This window comes from Hemiscyllium ocellatum, chromosome 2 (genome assembly GCF_020745735.1).
Source record: "Hemiscyllium ocellatum isolate sHemOce1 chromosome 2, sHemOce1.pat.X.cur, whole genome shotgun sequence".
Classification (NCBI taxonomy): domain Eukaryota; kingdom Metazoa; phylum Chordata; class Chondrichthyes; order Orectolobiformes; family Hemiscylliidae; genus Hemiscyllium; species Hemiscyllium ocellatum.
This window is the reverse complement of record NC_083402.1, coordinates 69,220,952-69,242,385: the sequence shown is the minus strand read 5'-3', so window position 1 is coordinate 69,242,385 and position 21,434 is coordinate 69,220,952. Positions and strand designations below refer to the sequence as shown.

Below are 21,434 nucleotides of genomic sequence, written 5' to 3'. Positions count from 1 at the left end.
ATCCAAATAGCCAAGCCTGCCCAGGAACCACAGTAGAAAACATTATCACCACAGGGAAGTCGATCGTCAACTTACTGGACCACACCTTTCATCCTGAAATGATTAAAGTTCTTAACAGTGTCTTAATTTCTGCCCCACCACCAAAATGAATCCCATGGGACTTGCAGCAGACACTGAGGAATTCATGAGACTCTGGGAATTCTTTCAAAATGCCAGCAGTGATCCCAATGAGCCCGCTGGCGAACCGCGAGAGTCACTACAGTGACCCACAGAGGAGCAACCAAAGAAGAGGTCAAGCTGAACCCCAAAGGAGGGCCGCTGCCCTGAGCTTGACATGTATGCTCAAACTATCAGGAAATATATAAATGCCTGATTCATAAGCTGCACCCACAAGGTAGAGCAAAACATCACCTGATCACAACAATACCATCTATGCTCTCGAAACCAAAGACAACATGGTCGTCAACCCAGCAGATAAAGGAGAAGCCATTGTCATTCAGGTTAGAATGGATACTGCAAGGAAGTGTACCGACAACTGAACACCCAGGAACACTACAGGCAACTGACAGCCGATCCAATCAAAGAGCACACCTGTGAATTAAAATCATTGATCAGGACTTTGGATCTAGTCCAGAGTTCCCTACATGCCCTCATCCCTACATGCCTACATTCTTGCATCAGCGACTTCTACTGCCTTCTGAAGATACACAAAGCAACAAACCAGGGCATCCCATTTTATCAGGCAATGGGACCTTGTGTGCAAACCTCTCTGGCTATGTCGAAGGCATCTTCAAACCCATTGGACAGAAGACCCCCAGCTTCTGTCGCAAACCTACAGATTTCTGGATGTAGGTTTGCTCGCTGAGCTGGGAGGTTCATTTCCAGACATTTCATCACCCTACTAGGTAACATCTTCAGTAGGCCTCAGGTGAAGTGGTGTACATGATTTCTGCTTTCTATTTATGTCTTTGGGTCGATGATGTCATTTCCTGTGGTGATGTCATTTCCTGTCCTTTTTTCTCAGGGGGTGGTAGATGGGGTCTAACTTGCGGTGTTTGTTGATAGATCCAGAACCTCAACCGGACTACAAATCTTCTCAAAACCCTACTACAGATTTCCTACAGAAACTCAGCACCCATGGACCAGTCAAACCAGGAACATTCCTCGTTACAATGGACGTTTCAGCATTCTACACCAGCATCGCAGCAGCAGCCTCAGTACTCAACACCAATAACTGCCAATCTCCGATCACCGTCCTACAATTCACCCGCTTTATCCTCGACCACAACGTTTCACCTTTGACAACTAGTTCTTCATCCAGACACATGGAACAGCCTTGGGGGCCAAATTTGTACCAACATTTTCATGCACAGATTCGAACAAGGCTTCTCTACGCAGGACCTCCAACCAACACTATCCACCAAGTAAACGGACGACATTTTCTTCCTCTGGACTCATGGCGAAGAGTGAATTACACAGAATTACAGTGATATTTACAAGTTTCATCTCACCATCAAACTCACCATGGACTATTCTTTAGTATCTATCTCATTCTTGGGCATGTGCATCTCCATCAAGGATGTGCACCTCAGCACCTCACTCTACCACAAACCAATGGACAACCTCATGATGCTACACTTCTCCAGTTCCACCTGAAACATATTAAAACGCCCAACCCCTACGGCCAAGCCCTATGCTCAAAAAGATCTGTTCCGATGAAGAGGAACATGACGGACACTTGGAAGTACTCAAGCATGCCCTCATCAGAACGGGGAACGATGCTCAACTTATCGACCACCAGTTCCGACGCGCCACAGCAAGAAACCGTAATGACCGCCTCAGGATACAGACATGGGCTGCAACTAATAGGGTATCCTTCATGGTACAGTACTTTCCAGGAGCTGAAAAACTACACCATGCTCTTTGCAAGCTGTAACACATTATCGATGAAGATGAACACCTCTCCAGGACCTTCCCCGGACCTCCAATTCTCACCTTTAAACAGCCATCAAACCTCAAACAGACAATTATTTGCAGCAAACTGCCCAGTCTTCAGGACACCACCGCATAACCCTGTCACGGCAGACGACGCAAGATGTGTCACAGTGTCGACACGGAAACCACCATTACACATGGGGACATGTATGCGGCAGGTACTCATGTGACTCAGCCAACATCGTCTATCTCATATGCTGCAGGCAAGGATGCCCTGAGGCATGGTACATTGGCGAGACTGAGTAGAGGCTATGGCACCGGATAAATGGACAGCGTACAACAATCACCAGACTGGAGTGTTCCCTCCCATTCGTGGAACAATTCAGCAGTGTGGGACATTCAGCCTTGGACCTTCGGGTGACCGTCGTCCAAGATGGACTTCGGGACAGGCAACAACGAAAAGTGGCCAAGCAGAGCTGATAACCAAGTTCGGTACCCATGGGGATAGCCTTAACTGGGACCTTTGGTTCATGTCACACTACAGGTGACCCCATTGCACTACACACACACTCACGCACACAAGTGCACGCACACAGACACACACACACACTCCTACAGACCAATACACTCATGCAGACCCTCTCTCATACATTCATACATGCATAACCCCCACACTCATACCCACACATGCATCTCACCTGTATATTCACACACACACACTCAGACACTCAAACCCCACATCCCCTCTCACAAACACCTGTTTGTGGGGTGAATTTGTACTTGCTGAATTACATTTTGTTTTGTTCACAAACTGCATGAATCTAAGAAAGATTCTGTAAATCCCTTTTTTTAGAAATAGAATCAGTCTATACATTGGGACACAGAAAGACAGACTTTAGCCACACTACTTCAATGCATTATCTGAGCTAACATGGCACCTATTGCTAAAGTTCACTTGCAAATGTAACTTTTTTGTTAAAAAAGTTCTGGGATTTACATACGAAAGAACTGAAACCAACATGGTCATTCTAAAAGATAAGAGACTTAACAAACAATCCAGGTCTTTTTAAATATATCATTTCAGTTGCATCACACTATAAACTTTTGCTATAATTTGTATTTTACAAGATTATACTCCACAAACCCCTGACGAAGGAGCAGTGCTCCGAAAGCTAGCGCTTCCAAATAAACCTATTGAGCTATAACCTGGTGTTGTGATTTTTAACTTTGTATACCCCAGTCCAACACCAGCACCTCCAAGTCACTGGAGATCAAAGTTTCTGAAAAATCAACAGTATTTGTATGAGAAAATAGTCAATCTTGCGTGTTCAACAGAAAAAATAAAAAATGCAATGACCTTGTTGCTACTGTTACAACATGAATGGAGAATCCAGGATAACATAAGGAACAAAAGTAAGTCCATAAGGCCCATATGATTTACCATTCAATACAATCATGGCTGATCTTTGGCTTCAAATCACTTTCTTTTTCACTCCCTATATGTCTCAATCTCCTGAGAAACTAAAGGCCTGGCTGCCTAAATCAAAACTATAATTAGACATTAAGCTACGATAAAAAACATATACGACACATTGAGTGAAGACATTGTTCCTTAGCTCAGTTTCAACCACATTTGTTGTTTAGGTAATCAAAAATCCAGTTTTGCTTAATTTTTAAAGCTACTTCAACAAATTTGGGTCAAAATGCTAGTTTATGGTATCAAAAGAACACTCTGATCTTCTTTAAATAGTGCCTTACTGTAATGCCTAATCTGAAATCAGCACCACCCATTACAAAAGTTGTGTGTTCTAATCCTGAAGATTGTATTGAACCCATGATCCTGCTACAAGAACCTCCTATAACTGAGTCAATTTAGGCCTCACAATACAGTTGGCATTTTCCAAAATCTGCAAACAAAATATCGATCATGGGATTATCATTCTTTTCTTGTCCAAATAATAACAGTTTCCAGTTCAAGTCGAGTCAAAAGTCAAGACATGTACAGCACGGAAACAGTCCTTCATCCAACTCATCCATGCCGACCAGGTATCTTAAACTAATCTAGTCGCATTTGCCAGCACTTGGCTCATATCCCTCTAAACCCTTCCTATTCATATATCCATCCCAATGCCTTTTCACTGTTGTAATTCTATCAGCCTCCACCACTTCCTCTGGTAGCTCATTCCATACATACATCACCCTCTGTCTGAAGAAGTTGACCCTTGGATCCCTTATGTATCTTTCCCCTCTCACCCTAAACCTGTGCCCTCTAGTTCTGGACTCACCCCAATCCGCCGCCTTCGCCTCCATGCCTACTTTCACAACCAAGACTCCCGCCCACCCTCTGACGACCCCTTCTCCCGCCTCCAACACACCCCATCCACCTGGACACCCCGTGCTGGCCTCCTACCCGCCCTCGACCTCTTTATAGCCAACTGCCGCCGTGACATTAACCGACTCAACCTGTCCACCCCTCTCACCCACTCCAACCTCTCACCCTCAGAACGTGCAGCCCTCCACTCCCTCCGCTACAATCCCAACCTCACCATCAAACCCGCAGACAAGGGAGGCGCGGTGGTAGTTTGGCGCACTGACCTTTATACGGCTGAAGCCAAACGCCAGCTCCCGGATGCCTCCTTTTATCGCCCCCTTGACCACGACCCCACCTCCCACCACCAAACCATCATCTCCCAGATCATCCATGACCTCATCACCTCAGGGGATCTCCCATCCACCGCCTCCAACCTCATAGTCCCACAACCCCACACCGCCCGTTTCTACCTCCTGCCAAAAATCCACAAACCTGCCTGCCCCGGCCGACCCATTGTCTCAGCCTGCTCCTGCCCCACCGAACTCATCTCCCAATACCTCGACACGGTCCTGTCCCCTTTAGTCCAAGAACTCCCCACCTACGTTCGGGACACCACCCACGCCCTCCACCTCCTCCAGGATTTGCGCTTCCCCGGACCCCAACGCCTTATTTTCACTATGGACATCCAGTCCCTGTACACCTCCATCCCCCATCACGAAGGACTCAAAGCCCTCCGCTTCTTCCTTTCCCGCCGCACCAACCAGTACCCTTCCACTGACACCCTCCTCCGACTGACTGAACTGGTCCTCACCCTGAATAACTTCTCTTTTCAATCCTCCCACTTCCTCCAAACTAAAGGAGTTGCCATGGGCACCTGCATGGGCCCCAGCTATGCCTGCCTCTTCGTAGGATATGTGGAACAGTCCATCTTCCGCAACTACACTGGCACCACCCCCCACCTTTTCCTCCACTACATCAATGACTGCATCGGCGCTGCCTCGTGCTCCCACGAGGAGGTTGAACAGTTCATCAACTTTACTAACACCTTCCATCCCGACCTGAAATTCACCTGGACTGTCTCAGACTCCTCCCTCCCCTTCCTAGACCTTTCCATTTCTATCTCGGGCGACCGACTCAACACAGACATCTATTATAAACCGACTGACTCCCACAGCTACCTGGACTACACCTCCTCCCACCCTGCCCCCTGCAAAAACGCCATCCCATATTCCCAATTCCTTCGTCTCCGCCGCATCTGCTCCCAGGAGGACCAGTTCCAACACCGCACAGCCCAGATGGCCTCCTTCTTCAAGGACCGCAGACTCCCCCCAGACGTGATCGACGATGCCCTCCACCGCATCTCCTCCACTTCCCGCTCCTCCGCCCTTGAGCCCCGCTCCTCCAACCGCCACCAAGACAGAACCCCACTGGTTCTCACCTACCACCCCCCCAACCTCCGCATACAACGTATCATCCGCCGTCATTTCCGCCACCTCCAAACGGACCCCACCACCAAGGATATATTTCCCTCCCCTCCCCTATCAGCGTTCCACAAGGACCACTCCCTTCGTGACTCCCTCGTCAGATCCACACCCCCCACCAACCCAACCTCCACTCCCGGCACCTTCCCCTGCAACCGCAGGAAATGTAAAACTTGCGCCCACACCTCCACACTCACTTCCCTCCAAGGCCTCAAGGGATCCTTCCATATCCGCCACAAGTTCACCTGTACCTCCACACACATCATCTATTGCATCCGCTGCACCCGATGTGGCCTCCTCTATATTGGTGAGACAAGCCATTTACTTGCGGAACGCTTCAGAGAACACCTCAGGGACGCCCGGACCAACCAACCCAACCACCCCGTGGCTCAACACTAACTCTCCCTCCCACTCCACCGAGGACATGCAGGTCCTTGGACTCCTCCACCGGCAGAACATAACAACACGACGGCTGGAGGAGGAGCGCCTCATCTTCCGCCTGGGAACCCTCCAACCACAAGGTATGAATTCAGATTTCTCCAGTTTCCTCATTTCCCCTCCCCCCACCTTGTCTCAGTGGGTTCCCTCAACTCAACACCGCCCTCCTAACCTGCAATCTTCTTCCTGACCTCTCCGCCCCCACCCCACTCCAGCCAATCACCCTCACCTTGACCTCCTTCCACCTCCATCGCCCCTCCCCCAAGTCCCTCCTCCCTACCTTTTATCTTAGCCTGCTTGGCTACTCTCTCTCATTCCTGATGAAGGGCTTATGCTCGAAACGTCGAATTCTCTATTCCTGAGATGCTGCCTGGCCTGCTGTGCTTTGACCAGCAACACATTTTCAGCTGTGATCTCCAGCATCTGCAGACCTCATTTTTTACTCGGTGAGTCTAATTACCCTAGCCATGCCCCTCGTGAATTTATAAACCTGTGTAAGGTCACCCCTCAACCTCTGAAGTTCCAGGTCAAACAGCCCCAGCCTATTCAGCCGCTCCCTATAGCTCAAACCCTCCAACTCTGGCAATATCCTTGTTAATCTTTTCTGAACTCTTTCAAGTTCCACAGCATCCTTCCGATAGGAGAGACCAGAATTGCATACAATATTCCAAAAGCAGCCTAACCAATGTCCTGTATAGCCACAACATGACCTCCCAACTCCTATACTCAATGCCCTAACCAATAAAGGAAAGCATACCAAACGCCACCTTCACTGTCCTATCCACCCGCAAATCCACTTTCAAGTCAATGATTAGCACAGTGGAAGTGCGCCAATATTGCAAACTAAAAGCAAGTGTAATTTACTATGGTTACCAAAAGATATTGAGGCTCAAAGCATTGCCTTATGGCTATCTCCATTTTTAAAAATATGTTTATTAGTAAAGCAGTTTCAAGCAAACAAGTTTATTTCACTTGTACAAGCTAACCAATATTGTACAAACCAATATCAATGAGTACTAATTGAATCAATTTATGCAGTAATTGCCATAATAATATCAGTGCAAGGCTTATAAATGACAATTACAAAACAATAGACACTTATTTATTACAAATAAATAGACACTTAAGTGATTTAAAAGGTGCCATAAATATGGAGGTCAGTTAGATCAGTTGGCTGGATACCTTGTTTGCTACGTAGTGTAATGGCAAAAGCGTGGGTTCAGTTCTTCACTAGCTAAGGTTATCATGAATAACACTCCTTCTCAACCTTGCCTTTGCCTGAGACGCGGTGATCCTCAGGTCCAAACGGCCACCAGTCATGACTCACTAATCAGACAACAGCTCCTAAGAGCCTCTGGGACTATGGTGATTTACACATAAAATACCAGTAAGTTCTGACTACATAAACTTAAGCAAAGTATGATATAGAAGAACACATTATTATATGCATTAAGTTGTTGCGATTTATTTTTCATAGAATTATGTTCTGTATGATTTGGAGAAATCTAGATTACAGGCTGACAGGATCCACAGTATTGGGAGATGATATTTGGTATCAGGTAACAGGCTGCGACATGCAAAGCACTCATTATTCCAAAAAGCTGTCTAGCTTTTTTCTACTCAGACGAATTTACTAAATAAAGAACACTGAAATGGGAAGAAGGGGAAGTTACAGAAACTCAAACACCACACATATCTTCTTTTCAGTCAAGTAATTATAATTCAACTAATAATTCAGTTAATAATAATTCAATCAATTTGTTAAATGTGTTTTATTTTAAGAAAGAATAAACTTTCAGGAAGGATAGATTTGATGCCATACATGTTCAATGAAAATTCATGAAAGAATAATAAAGTTCCCTTTAAAGTTGTATTGCACTCAAATAACCTAGCTTGCTACCTTGATATATCTACTGGAGGTCTGCTCTGGCAACAACATTCTACAATAGTGTCACTGAGTTCACAGGCTTTATCCTTCTTTGAATGGAAAGATTCAGTCACCCCAAACATTTAACCAAACTGTCAGAGTGCATCATGAAGAATCTTAATTTATATCCCATTGCTGCTGGCACACATCCAATTTACATTTTACACAGTCACAGAATGATTACAACAAGGTGGCTACTTAGTCAATTGCAACAGTGCTGACTCTCCAAAGAAACAATTTACTTGATGTCACACTCATTTTTCCCTGTAGACCTGTGCATTCTTGTTCAGATGAATCAAACTTTAAAAATAAATCTCAAAAACTCTTTAAACTAGTTTTCATCACTACTGAGGAAATGTCAATGAAAATGGGTGCTGCTTTTAGCACCACTTGCTGGACTTGCTATGAAACTACAATAATGCATTCATGAAATGCAAAATAAACAGGAACAATAATGCATAAAAATCTAGATAGCTATTGTCAATTTGTAAAGATTTTAATAGTTATACTGTGTGGACAGCAACAGTGAAGTGCAACACTAACATTAGCATTAACTCTTATCGATTTACAAATACAAATTCAAACTGCAAAGTAAAAGCTTTGTATTATATGGAATTAAACATTGAAAAAATTCTATTCAGTTCCATTCGTATTAAAAGCTTTTTAAAATTAGTCATATACCCATACAAAACACGAAATAGCTATCAAAAGCTCATGGGCTGCAAAGTGTATAACTCCTATTGCAATATGGTGGAACGTAATTTGACAGTGGGCATAATTCGGGATATACTAGGGCAGTTGCATATTCTTCAGTGAGTCAGAGATTGAGAAAGTTGCAACTTTATCTATAACTCACTGAAATGGCTTTGAACAGAGTTCTAGAAGTTGAGCAATGGAAATCTTATTTGCTTTCTAAAGCAATCTCACATTTAATTGAAACAAATCATTTAAATTCTGTACATCCAGACTTCAGCAGGGATATACAAGCTTTCTGCTAGTAAGCAGCTGAGGTCAGAAAATTATCTTAAACTGTCATTCCTATACCTGGAACTGAACTAAGTCACAGTACTTAATTACAAGCATCTCATTGCGACTGTGCAAAATCTCACAATGTGCACAAAGTGCTGGGAGCTGGGTGAGTAAATGAGTGAGGGGAAGGAAGCATTCCTTGGTTTTCCTAATCTGTTTAGTTTAGTGCTTAGTGTGATATACAGGAAGAAGCTAGCTGCTGAAAAAGTAGTTAAGGTCTATTCTAGTCCCAAGATAAAAAATAAATCAAAATCAAAAGAAGATTAAGGAAACATATTAAGAAAAATAACTGATTAAATAGTTACTTTATTAAAACACATTAAGGATGGTAGTACAGCTGCAGCATTTGGATTCATTTTACTGAGATATTTTGCACTTAGGAGGCGGTCAAATGTCTTAAGACAGGGTCTTCTGATTTGATCAATAGTTGAGGACAGGGGACTATGGCTGTACCATAAACAAACGGTGGGATGTAGACAGCAGAAGTTTCAGACTATGCAACTGTCCACAAAGAAAGGAGTTCAATCAGCTTGGTTCAAATAATCATACTGATCATAGCACTGTGGGAAGCCATTTCATAAGTCTTGCAAAAAGTAATGGAGTGGTAGTAGGAGACAATATAAGGATGGGGATGCCATCCAAGAGTGAGAACCCAAAAGGCCATATGCCTTGCTTGATGTGAGGGTTAGGAAAAGCCGCACAGGGTTAGAGACAAACTTAAAAGTAGGAGGGGAATTCCTCAGTCATCATGATCCATGATCCATGACATAGGCAGGACAATATGATGAGTTGGGCACAAAACTAGGAAGTAGAACTTTTAAGCTCAAATGAATAATTGAATTAAAGACTAATCTTGTGGGACAAAGACGAGAAGTGGCAGAGATGGGTTCCTGTTTGTGAGGCATTGGTATCAATACAGGGGAAAATGGGGGTTGTATAGTTGGGACACTCTGCACGAGAATGGTGCTAGAACTAGTGTTCCAGCAAAACCATGAATGTCATGGGTTTTAAACTAAGTAATGCAGACAAAGGATCAAAGTTGGGAAGTTGTGGTAATCAAAGGCAAAACAAGAAGGTATTAAAGTGGAAAAAAATAAACAGACCAGTGCAATACAGGACAGAAAGTACAAATCTGAGAATAAATCAAAGGCTAAGATGAGAGGCGTAATGATGCTGCTCCTTTACCAAGATTATGTTGTCCCTGACATTTCTCTTCCAGAGAAGTCATAAAAGCAGCAATTTCACTACTTGAGAATGCTTTCAAGATTTAAAAAAACCTACACAATGAAAGGGGAGTGGCCAGTTCTCCAGCTCAGCTTTTCACTGGTTTGTTTTTTTAAGCAGTCTTGCTGTTCACTGAAAGCAGTCAGTCAGTTTTTCAGGCTGCTCATCCAAGGAAAAAGCTGCATGGAAGGAGGTGTCCCAAGCTGAACTGTGCTGCCATCTCTCTCTCTCTCTCTCTCTCTCTCTCTCTCTCTCTCTCCCCCCCCCCCCCCCCACCGTAAGATCCAGTGTTCGATTTTACCTTTTTTGCCAAGGAGTGTTTACAGGTGTTTGCAGGAATTTGGAACAGCATTAAACTGGGATAATCTCTTCAGTTTTCATATAGTTTACATTATTCTGTATTCTGTTCCCTTTTGTTTGGCGCTTCATTCAGTAATCTTGCAAATAAATTCTGTTTTGTTTAAAACTAAGTAGTTGGGCCAGCTGCATCACTCCTGGAATATCCACTGTTCACCTGCTTAAAACAACTAGCAAAATTAGAGTCCAGGCTACTTTCTTGAAATATTATGGCCTGGCCCATAACAGATGGGGTCTCTTTGTAGGATTTGTTCTACTGTTCCAAATTGGGATTCAGATGGGGTCTCTTTGTAGGATTTGTTCTACTGTTCCAAATTGGGATTTGCGTTGTTGGGCTCTAAAGCTGCAAGTAGCAGGTCTTTTGTCCTGGGTGTCGATTTTGGTTGGTTTAAACAGTGCTTGGAATAGCAATGGCTCTTTCAGTCATCATGAGTTTTCTGGCGTTGGAAGAAGTGATGTTGGGAGTTCTACAAAAGGTGAATAAGGCCAAATTGCTGGAATTAGCAGACAAGCTGGAGTTGGAGTTGCCTCCTTGTAAGGAAAGGAGAGACGATTACAGCAATAGCTCAACATTTAAATTTGCTGGAAATTCCATTAGTGTATTTAGAGTTGGTTAAAATTGAATTGAAAAGGAAGCAGCTTGAGTTAGAGGCAAATGACAAGGAAAGGGCAAAAGAAATTAAACAGTTTGAATTACAATTAAAAGCAGAGGAAAAAGTATGAAAACAAAAGGACAGAATTACTTTAGCAGAACAAAAAGAAAAAGAGAAAGAGAAAAGGAGAGAGGGAACAGAAGAAAGATAGGTAGTCTGAACTTCAGAAATTCACACTTAGACAGGAAAATCAGCTTAAAAGAATGCAAATGAAGGCTGAAGGTAAGCTGAGTGAGAAAAAGCAAACCCCTGGTAGCCAAAGGCCTGGTGAGAATCTGTTTAAATACATTCAGGCATTGCCTAAATTTGATGAGAAAGATGTGGAAGCCTTTTTCATCTCACTTGAAGAGGTGGGTAAACAAATGTGATGGCCAGTGACCATGTGGGTTTTGTTGATCCAAACAAAACTTGTAGACTGAGCAAGTGAGGTATTTGCATCACTGTCAGGGGAGGTATCTGGGGCATATGAGGATGTGAAGAAAGCCATCTTACGTGCATAGAAGCTTGTGCCAGAGCCTTTAGACAATGTTTCAGGAATCTAACGAGGGACCCTGGTCAAACCTACATTGAGTTTGAAAGAATCAAACCCAGTAATTTTGATAGGTGAATAATGGCATTAAAAATAGAGCAAAATGATGAAGCTCTTCGAAAGATAATTATTTTGGAGGAGCTCAAAAATTCACTTCCTGAAGTAGTGAGGACTTATGTGGAAAAGCAGAGAGTTAAAATGGCAAGATTAGCAGCTGAAATGGCTGATGATTATGAGTTTGTCTATAAATCAAAGGTTGGTTTCCAAAATCAATTTCAATCTTGAGGGAAAGAAGTTGGGGAAAAGAGAAGTCCTCACATGGTAAGGAAAGATAGACCTCAGTGAAGATCATAGGGATAACTTACCACAGAGTAAAAGGGAAACTTAAAAGCTCTGGTGTTTTCACTGCCATAAAGTAGGCCACATAAAATCACTGTTATCGGTTTAGGGAATGTCCTAGGAAGCAAGATGTAGGAAATAAGGATAAGCAACTGAATTTTGTTAGCGTTTTAACAGAAGGACAGTGGAGGCTAGAAATCTGCACCAGAATGTACAACCTGGGTCAGAGGTTGGTTAAAGAGGAAGTGCCAGATCTTCTTAAACTATATACCTGCATAGGCCACTTTACTTACAATGGCCAAGAGCAGCAGATAAAGAGGTTGTAATATTGAGAGATACTATCTTTGATGAGGAGTTATGTACCTCTGAAGGACTGAATACTACCAGAAAAAGATACTAGTAACAGGAATTCAGTGAGACAAGAAGCGCTCAAATATGTAGAGTGAGGTTACAGTGTCCAGTGAAGAGTGCAGAAATCATGGTAAGAGTACTGGACAAACTCAGCTTTAGGAATACAATTTGACCTAGCTAACGATATAGCTGGTATATAGGTAAAAGTGCTGCCTACTGTGGTTGAAAAGCCAGTGGAAACTCAAGCTACTGAACTATTGAAGGACACATATCCTAGGATTTTTCCCAAATGCGTAGTAACTAGATCACAAGTTCACCAGTTGAAACATATTGATATAGCATATTGATAACAAAGCCAAGACCCTATTTGATCAGGTGGTTGACACAAACAAGGAGCACACAGATGACAAAGCAGACAACTTTAGCTCAGATAAATTAATTCAGTTACAGCAGAAAGATTAAAATTTAAAGCGATTGATCAAAAGGCATACACAGAAAAAGAAAGTGAATATATCCCTGAATATTACTATCTTAAAAATGATGTCTAAATGAAGAAATGGAGACCATCACACTTTCAGGCAGATATGAAATGGGCAGAAATTCACCCAGTCATATTTCCAATAGAAAGGAGATGTTGCAGGTGGCTCATGAACTATCAGAAGGGGGGTCATATAGGAGAAAAACTCAAGCTAAAATACAAAAACGTTTTTACTGGCTTGGACCGTACAAGGATGTAGCCGAATTTTGCCAGATATGTCATACATGTCAAGTAATTGGAAAACCTGCACCTTTAACACCTATTCCTGCATATGAGGAATCTTTCACAAGAGTCTTAATTATGTAGAACCCCTACCTAAAATAAAAGGTGGGAATCAGTATTAGTTAACAATAATAGATGTGTCCACTAGATTCCCAGAGGCCATTCCATTATGCATTATCACAGCTAAAAAAGATTGTAGAGGAGATACTCAAATTTTTCACTGGATACAAACTACCCACAGATACAATCAGATCAAGGGTAAAACTTCACATCAAGATTATTAAGGAAGTTATGGACAGTTGAGGAATAAAACAATTCCTGGATGCATACCATCCAGAATTACAGGCAGCGTTGGAAAGGTGGCATGAAAGACCATGTTGAGGACTTATTGTCAAGACTGTCCAGATGACTGGGATTAGGGAACTCAGTTCGTATTTTTTTATGATTAGAGGTGCACCAAATGAATCCACCAAATTCAGCCCATTTGAAGTAATTTTTGGGCACGAAGTAAGGAACTGCTAAAATTGATTAAGGAGAAATTAGTAAATCGTAATTCAGAGACCACATATTTGGACAAAGTGTCAAACGTTAGGGAACAATTAAATAGAGCAGGGGAATTGGCTAGACCGCATTTAAAGGTATCACAGCATACAAATCAAACAGGAAGCAGACAAGAAATCAAAAACTCAATTTTGCTATCGGGGATATGGTGTTAGTGTTACTTCCAGTAATAGGTGAACCTTTAAAAGCAAGGTTTAGAGGACTTTATCAAGTAGAAAGGAAATGGAGTGAGATGAACTATTTGATAAGGACTCCAGACAGAAAGAAATCTCACAGTGTGTCATGTGAATATGCTCAAAAGGTATTGTGACAGGGAAGGAAAGTCAAAGAGATTGTGTTACTGGTTACAACAAAGAGTAAAGAACCAAGTTCAGAAAACTGGACATTCCTCAAATTAAACTGGACAATGAGGGAGTTGTCCAAAATTGGGATAAACTATGGAGTTACTTTCCAGAAGAAAATCAAAATGACCTGAAACAGTTATTACTATCACATGGTGGAATTTTTGGAAATAAGCTGGGAAGTACGAACCTAATTATGCATGATGTAGACATAGGAGATACTGTTCTGATTAAGCAACACCCTTATAGGCGTAACTCTTGTTAATACAGGTTCAAAAAGGAGATTGAATGCATGCTCCAAGACAACGTAGTCAAAACGTGTTACAACAACTGGAGCTTACCCATAGTAATGGTACCAAAACTAGATGATAACCAACAGTTACATGTGAACTGCCGCAAAGTCAATGCCATTACAAAGACTGATGCATATCTGATTCTGCGTTTGGAAGACTGTGTTAAAAAGCTGGGACATGTAACTTGTATTTCTAAGTTGGACTTGCTGAGAAGATATTGCCAGGTACCTTTGTCCAAAAGAGTGTAAACAATTTCTGCTTTCATAACGCTGAATGGACTATATCAGTTTAAAGTCATGTCATTTGGTATGAAAAATGTGCCAACCACATTTCAGAGACTAACCAATAAGGTCATTTCCAGACTACCTAATTGTGCAGTTTATATTGATGACTAGGTGATTTTTAGTCACACTTGGGAGGAAAGATTTGCAGCATTTATCAGAATTGTTCAATTGACTTCGGGAGGCAGGCTTAGTATAAACCTGGCTAGAAGTGAATTTGCCAAAGTTCAAGTTACCTTCCTGGGCCCCACAGAATGCAAAATCAAAGGTTACTGGGGAATTTCCTAATACTATCGACGAAAAGAGCAGTACCATGATTCCTGGGATTGAGTAGATTTTATCGAAAATTGTACCGAATGTTAGCAGTGTGACTGCTCCACTCACTGATTTGCTAAAGAAAGGTAAGAAGTTTCAGTGGTCAGCAGATCGTTAGAAGGCATTTGACAGCATGAAAACTATCTTAACCACTGCCCCAGTATTAGCCACACCTAATTATGCAAAGCCATTCAAGATTGGCTATCAATGCGGTGCTCTCACAGGCAGACAATGAAAAAAAAGAAAGGCCTACTGGGTATTTCTGCAGGAAATTGAACAGTCATCAGCAGAAATGCTAGACTGTTGAGAAGGAGACATTGAGCTTGGTGTTGGCGTTAAAACATTTCAATGTTTATGTTACCAGTAATGTATCTGAGACAAGCATAAGCACTGATCATAATCCATTGAAGTGTGTGAAGAAATTTAAGAACAAAAATTCCAGGCTGTTTAAACGGAACTTGTTGTTATGGCCATTCAATTTGAAAATTGAGCATGTGGCAAAATGAGAAAATGCGATTGTCGACCCAATGTCAAGACAATAAAAGAATAAAACTAAAGACCCTGCATCTTAATGCATGTGACATTCAAAAGAAAATAGATAAAACAACTATAAATAAATAACATCTGATAGCTATTACAGACACATAGATGCATGATTACAGATTGTGTGGTGTATGGTGTCAGTTTAGAGATTGAATTTTGGACTGTGCCTATAAAGAAATTTCATGATTAGCTTGCAAGTATTTCTGTAGCCATGGTGAATTTTTCTTTTAAAAAGTATGTGTGCATGCTTGCAGGTTAATGGAAAATTGTTTACATCAGGAGAATTTTACTAGCGCACAGAGTAAGCAGTGCAGTAGCCTTTAGTTATAAGATTCTGGAAATTATGGTTTCTTTTGGATTTCAGGGAAACCTCCAAAGCTTGAATAAAGTTAAAGTTTAGAGTCAGAATCGTAGAGCACGGAAACAGATCATTCAATTCAATTCGTCCATGCCAACTAATCTCACTCGTTTGCATTTGGCTCATATTTTTCTAAACCTTTTCTATTCACGTACCAGTCCAAATGTCTTTTAAATGTAACTGTGCCTGCATCTACCACTTCCTCTGGTAGTTCATTCCACATACGAACTACTCTGCACCTCAGGTCCCTTTTACCTCTTTCTTGTCTCACCTTAAAAATATATCTCAGAGTTTTGAACTCCACCACCTTAGGGAAAAGACCTTAGATACTCAACTTTTCTCATAATTATATAAACTATATAATGTCACCCCTCAACCACTTATACTCCAGTGAAAAAGGTCCCAGCCTAATTTAAACCCTCCAGTTCTGGTAACATACTAGTAAGTCTTTTCTGCACCTTCTCTAAATTAATAATATCCTTCCCATAGCAGACCAAAAGTTTATATAGTACTACAAAAATAGCTTCACCAATATCCTGTACAAGCTCAACATGACATCCCAACTTCTGTATTCAATGATCTGAGCAATGAAGGCAAGCATAATTAACCCCGTCCACCTGTGATGGCATAGGATATTCTAGAAGAAAGTACTTCCTCCTCCCTTCAACACTTTTTGAAACAAAACAATTATTTTATTTAACCTGTGCACTATATTCAATTATTTACTTAGCTGAGTACAAATTCAGGTCATTTGAAGAACTAAATCTGCCCCAGTAACAACAGATAATATAAAGCTATGCTCTACAATGTGGAGGTCAGGGCCTTAAGAAGGGTCATCATCTGAAATAGTCTGAGGCACATGGCACTGTGGAACTCTGACAAAAGTATACCAGTTATGGAGAAACAGAAGTTAATTCAGACACTACAAGGGCTCAAAATCAAAAAGGAGGAGGCACTAAACAGGGTCCCTGTAGTTAATGAGGATGAGGATAAGGCACTAGGATCAGATATGACATCCCCCTCAGTTTGCTTGAATGCAATAATGGAAACTGTGGAGACAATGACCATAATTTTTTGGTCTTCCTTTGACTTGGGAATCATTGGCATGAAGAATTACAAACATCATACCCTCAGTCAAAAGAGGATGGAAAGTTAAATCGGAGTAACTACAGGTCAATTGGTTTAATAAAGGTGGCATGAATACTTCCAGAAACAATAATTCAGAACAAAATTAATAGTCATGTGGACAAAGGTGAAGTGTTAAAGAAGCTAGCATTGACTTTTTGAGGGGGAATCAAGGTTAATTAACTTTGTGGAGCTGTTCTAAATGAGGCAACAGAAGGAGTCATGAAGACAACAGAATTGATGCGCCGCACATGGATTTCCAAAAAGCATTTGATGATGTCACACAACATACATTTGAGAAAAGTTTCACTCACGAAAAAATGGCACAGTAGCAACATGGATGCAGAATAGGCCGAGTGTCACAAAACAGGTTAATGGACCATTTCAGACTGGTGGAAGGTGGATAGTAAAGTAACTCCACAGGGGCCAGTATCCCATCATCAATTCACCCTTTATTTATTGTTATCCAAAGATATCTCAAAGGAGACAATATTTATGGCACCTAATGTAAATCATTAATGCCTAGTGCCCAGCTATTTCTTCTTTTTGCATTTGATGACCAGATAATAGAGACATTTGATCATTTCCTTCAACAGCAGGTTCTACTTCATGCTGTAGAATGATACAAGAATGATGACAATGAGAGGCTATTTTGCATTTGTGGAAGCCTTCTCAGAAGACAAATTTGCCCAATCTTACCATTAGAGTCAAAGACAGAGATTATTTTAACATTATTTATTAAGAGCCCTGTTATCACATCCTTTTATATATTCTAGCATTTTTCCTGTGACTGACATTCAGTTAAACAAGTCTATAACATCCTGCTTTCCAGCTGTCTTCTTTCATAAAATAGTGATGTCTCATTTTCACCTTCCAATTAGCCAGGACCATTCTGAGTCTGTAGAATCATGCCTTCTTCAACTTTCATGCTTGTAGATTCATCAGGTCCAGGACATTTATTCAATTTAATTGTCACTAATTTCTCTAGCTTACATTAAGTTCTTGCAGTTCCTGGTTTTCACCAGTCTCTCTATTCTATGTTGTTACTCATGTATTTTCATCTGTTAAGGTAGATATTAAGGATTTATTTATTTTCTCTGCCGGTTCCTTATCTATCATTATAAATTGTCTTGACTCCACCAACAATGGATGGATATTTGTTTTTGCTCATCTTTTCCCTTTTCACGTTCCTATAAAAACATTTACCTTTTGTTTTTCTGTATCATTAGTTTTGTTTAATATTCTATTTTCTTTTCTTAATCTTATCCTTGATCTTTTGCAGAATTATAAAGCCTTAGGCATACCATTCTTTGGTACTTGATTGGCCTTTTCAATACTATTCTTTGTTTATTAGCCATGGTTGGAACACACTCCTTTCATATCCATAAATTAAGCATTAATGTTTTTGTTGTATACTAAATATTATTTCTTTACAGTTAGTTATTGCCTCCCTACTGTTTCTACTTTTAAGTGTATTCTTCCAACCAACATTAACCAATTTACACCTCAGAGCTTCTTCATCTCTTTCATTTTTCTTCTAATTAACTTGTCAGAGATGTTATTACACACTTCTGGAGCAGGTGGGACTTCAACTCAAGTCTCCTGGACCAGGTGCAGGAACCCTGCATTCTACCACATTATCATAGTCTCTTTATACAGACTGCTGACTGCAATGGCAGCCAGAAATTGGGTGGACTTTTCAATAATCTCAAAAGGAAGGTTCTTTTGGTGCAGTGGTAGTGTCCCTAACTTTGAGCCAGCACACCATGTTCAAGTCCCACCTGCTCTAGAGGTGTGAGATAATTTCTGAACAGGTTGATTAGAAAATATAAAAATCATCCAAATTGCAACAATTAGTTAAATCAATCTTTGCTGACCAAGATTAGCTAAATGAAAGAGGCTTCAAGGCTGACTAGCAAATCAATATCACTTATGCTATTAGACATTTTTTCAGACGCCCAGTCATTAAACAGGACAAAAACAGCAGGGACCATCTTTCTCCAAAACTCACAGATCTAAATCACTGTACAGAATTGGTTTATCACTGCCAAACCATAATGTGCACATAGGTCAATGCAATGCTTCAGCACAATCAAAGATTGAACTAACCACAGGGGTTATTTGCCCCTAACTATAAATAGCACTAAATTGTAATAAAACAATACCATTTCATACAGTAACTAAAGTCGGAACAAACAGGTTTAGTATCCAGTATGAGTTGTTTCTTGTGAAATTAAAAGGAAGTATTGCATTGAAACTATCACAAAGTGGGGCAGCACAGATGTTTTCCCTATTGTGAGCTAGGTGGGAAAAGTGCTCCCTCATGTGTTTTGTTTTAGATGTTGTCATTCATGATACAAGTTAATAATAAAAGCACTGCATTCTAACAGACTCCTCAATTTGTTCGGTCTAGTTTAGGGTGAATAGCCAAGGTTGTTTCCCTTGGGTGGAAGAGTCCAAAACGAGATGGCATAGGTTTAAGGCGAGAGGGGAAAGATTTAAAAGGAACCTAAAGGGCAATGTTTTCACAGTGATGTGTGTATGCCAGAGCAAGTGGTGGTTCAGTTACAACATTTAAAAGGCATCAGGATGGATATATGAATAGGAAGAGTTTAGAGGGATATAGGTCAAATGCTGGCAAATGAGACTAGATTAATTAAGAATATCTGGTCAGCATGGACAAGTTGGATTGAAGGATTTGTTTCCATGTTGCACAACCTATGACTCTAGTCATGTTATCACTCATTTTTGACTGGGGTCCTCACTAAATGACAATTAATGTTAATATAGAAACCTAACAAATAATGCTCAACAAGCAACCATTGCAGGTTCCATTCACTCGCATCAGAAACAGCTAAAGTGATTTGTGATCAAACTTTCTTAACCAGATTCCTCAAACCTGCAAGACAATGCATGCATACCTGAATTAAGTCCAGGATGCCCAGTTCACTCTCTGAAGAATCCACGCAAAAGACAAAATACAAAGTTGCATAATGTCTGTAAATAAGTTTATTATCTGCTCCTCCAATTAACCTAAAAAACAGAAGAAAATTACAGAAAAAAAACTCATTACATATTTTATGCCACAGCTTTTATTGAGCTTGACTAACAGAACTTTTTACTTAATCTTGAAATGACTTCTAAATGAATATAAATTTGGAACAATTTTTTATTTTCAACATGAGCAACACAAAGCTGGCATTTTGATTTCCACTCTCCAAATTCTCAGGAAGCCACCCAAATCCTGAATATGTACACTGCTTGCAATGTGATCTTTAGATAACCCCAATTCTACACTGTGTATTTTGGTACAGGCACAGTCATTTATAGCATACAACATGTTTCAACCATATAATGTGCAGCATTTACACTTTGAAAATTTCTGCACAAAAGTGTAATGTGTTGTCAAAACACTAACCATTTCAGGTAGGTAGATCTGAAAGTCAACTTTGTTTAACATAATAACTGTGTAACATTTGAATATCTACAACCAAAACATGCATATGAAAACATAATACTATCAAAACTTGTGATCTGGGGGAAAAATAAATTAGTGTTATCCCTCAACCCTGATACCTTGAACAAAACATAGCATCAGGTTAACACTAGAAATTGTTGAGAGCTTAGGTTAATCTAATACACTGTAACATAATATGCAGTCTGGTTCTAAATTTCTTTGAGCAATTTGATCCATTTTCTGTGATATTCTATACACAGATAAACTAAAACTCTCTGTGGTAAATTATAAGTAAACTGTTCTGTGCAAATTATTTTCTAAGAAAAGGATCAAACAAAACAATTTACATTACTTACATGCCACCTTCCAGGAAATTACAGACATTTTCATCTCTTTTTGACACTAAGTGGAATGTCTCCCTAATAATCTGTTGTTGTGTGTCTTCACTCTGTAAATAAAGACAGGTTCATTTATAATTTAAAACCCCCTGCCATGACATACAAACTGGGAGATAATGTATCTTTTAGAACAAAAACTTTGTGCACACTTGTAACTGTAAGGCTTAAAGTCAATCTTACTGAATAGTAAAAGGAAGAGTAGAGTTGTAAGTACTAAACACCTCCTGTACATACCATAAACACCTACAAAGCTTTGGGTGGATATTATTTAGGAAAATTGACAAGAAGTGAAGGAGTAGGGGAGAGAATTGAGGCAAAAAGAATTATATTTGAATCCACAGCAAATTGTTGCAGGAACACATGGTTTTATGATGTATTTAAATCTGAAAGCCTATAGAAAGAAAAAAGAAATGCCTTTTAATATATGT

At 40.7% G+C, this 21,434-nt stretch overlaps 1 protein-coding gene across 1 annotated transcript in view; it reads right to left on the bottom strand.

The window, feature by feature from the left end:
* The window catches only part of LOC132827823 (AP-3 complex subunit sigma-1), a 92,492-nt gene that overhangs the window by 43,487 nt on the left and 27,571 nt on the right, over positions 1–21,434 (bottom strand). The window contains exons 2-3 of the mRNA XM_060844564.1: positions 20,965–21,056; positions 20,073–20,184 (exon numbers count right to left, since the gene is read on the bottom strand). Coding sequence (XP_060700547.1) covers positions 20,073–20,184; positions 20,965–21,056 — 204 coding nt within the window. The remainder of the gene's footprint in view (positions 1–20,072; positions 20,185–20,964; positions 21,057–21,434) is intronic.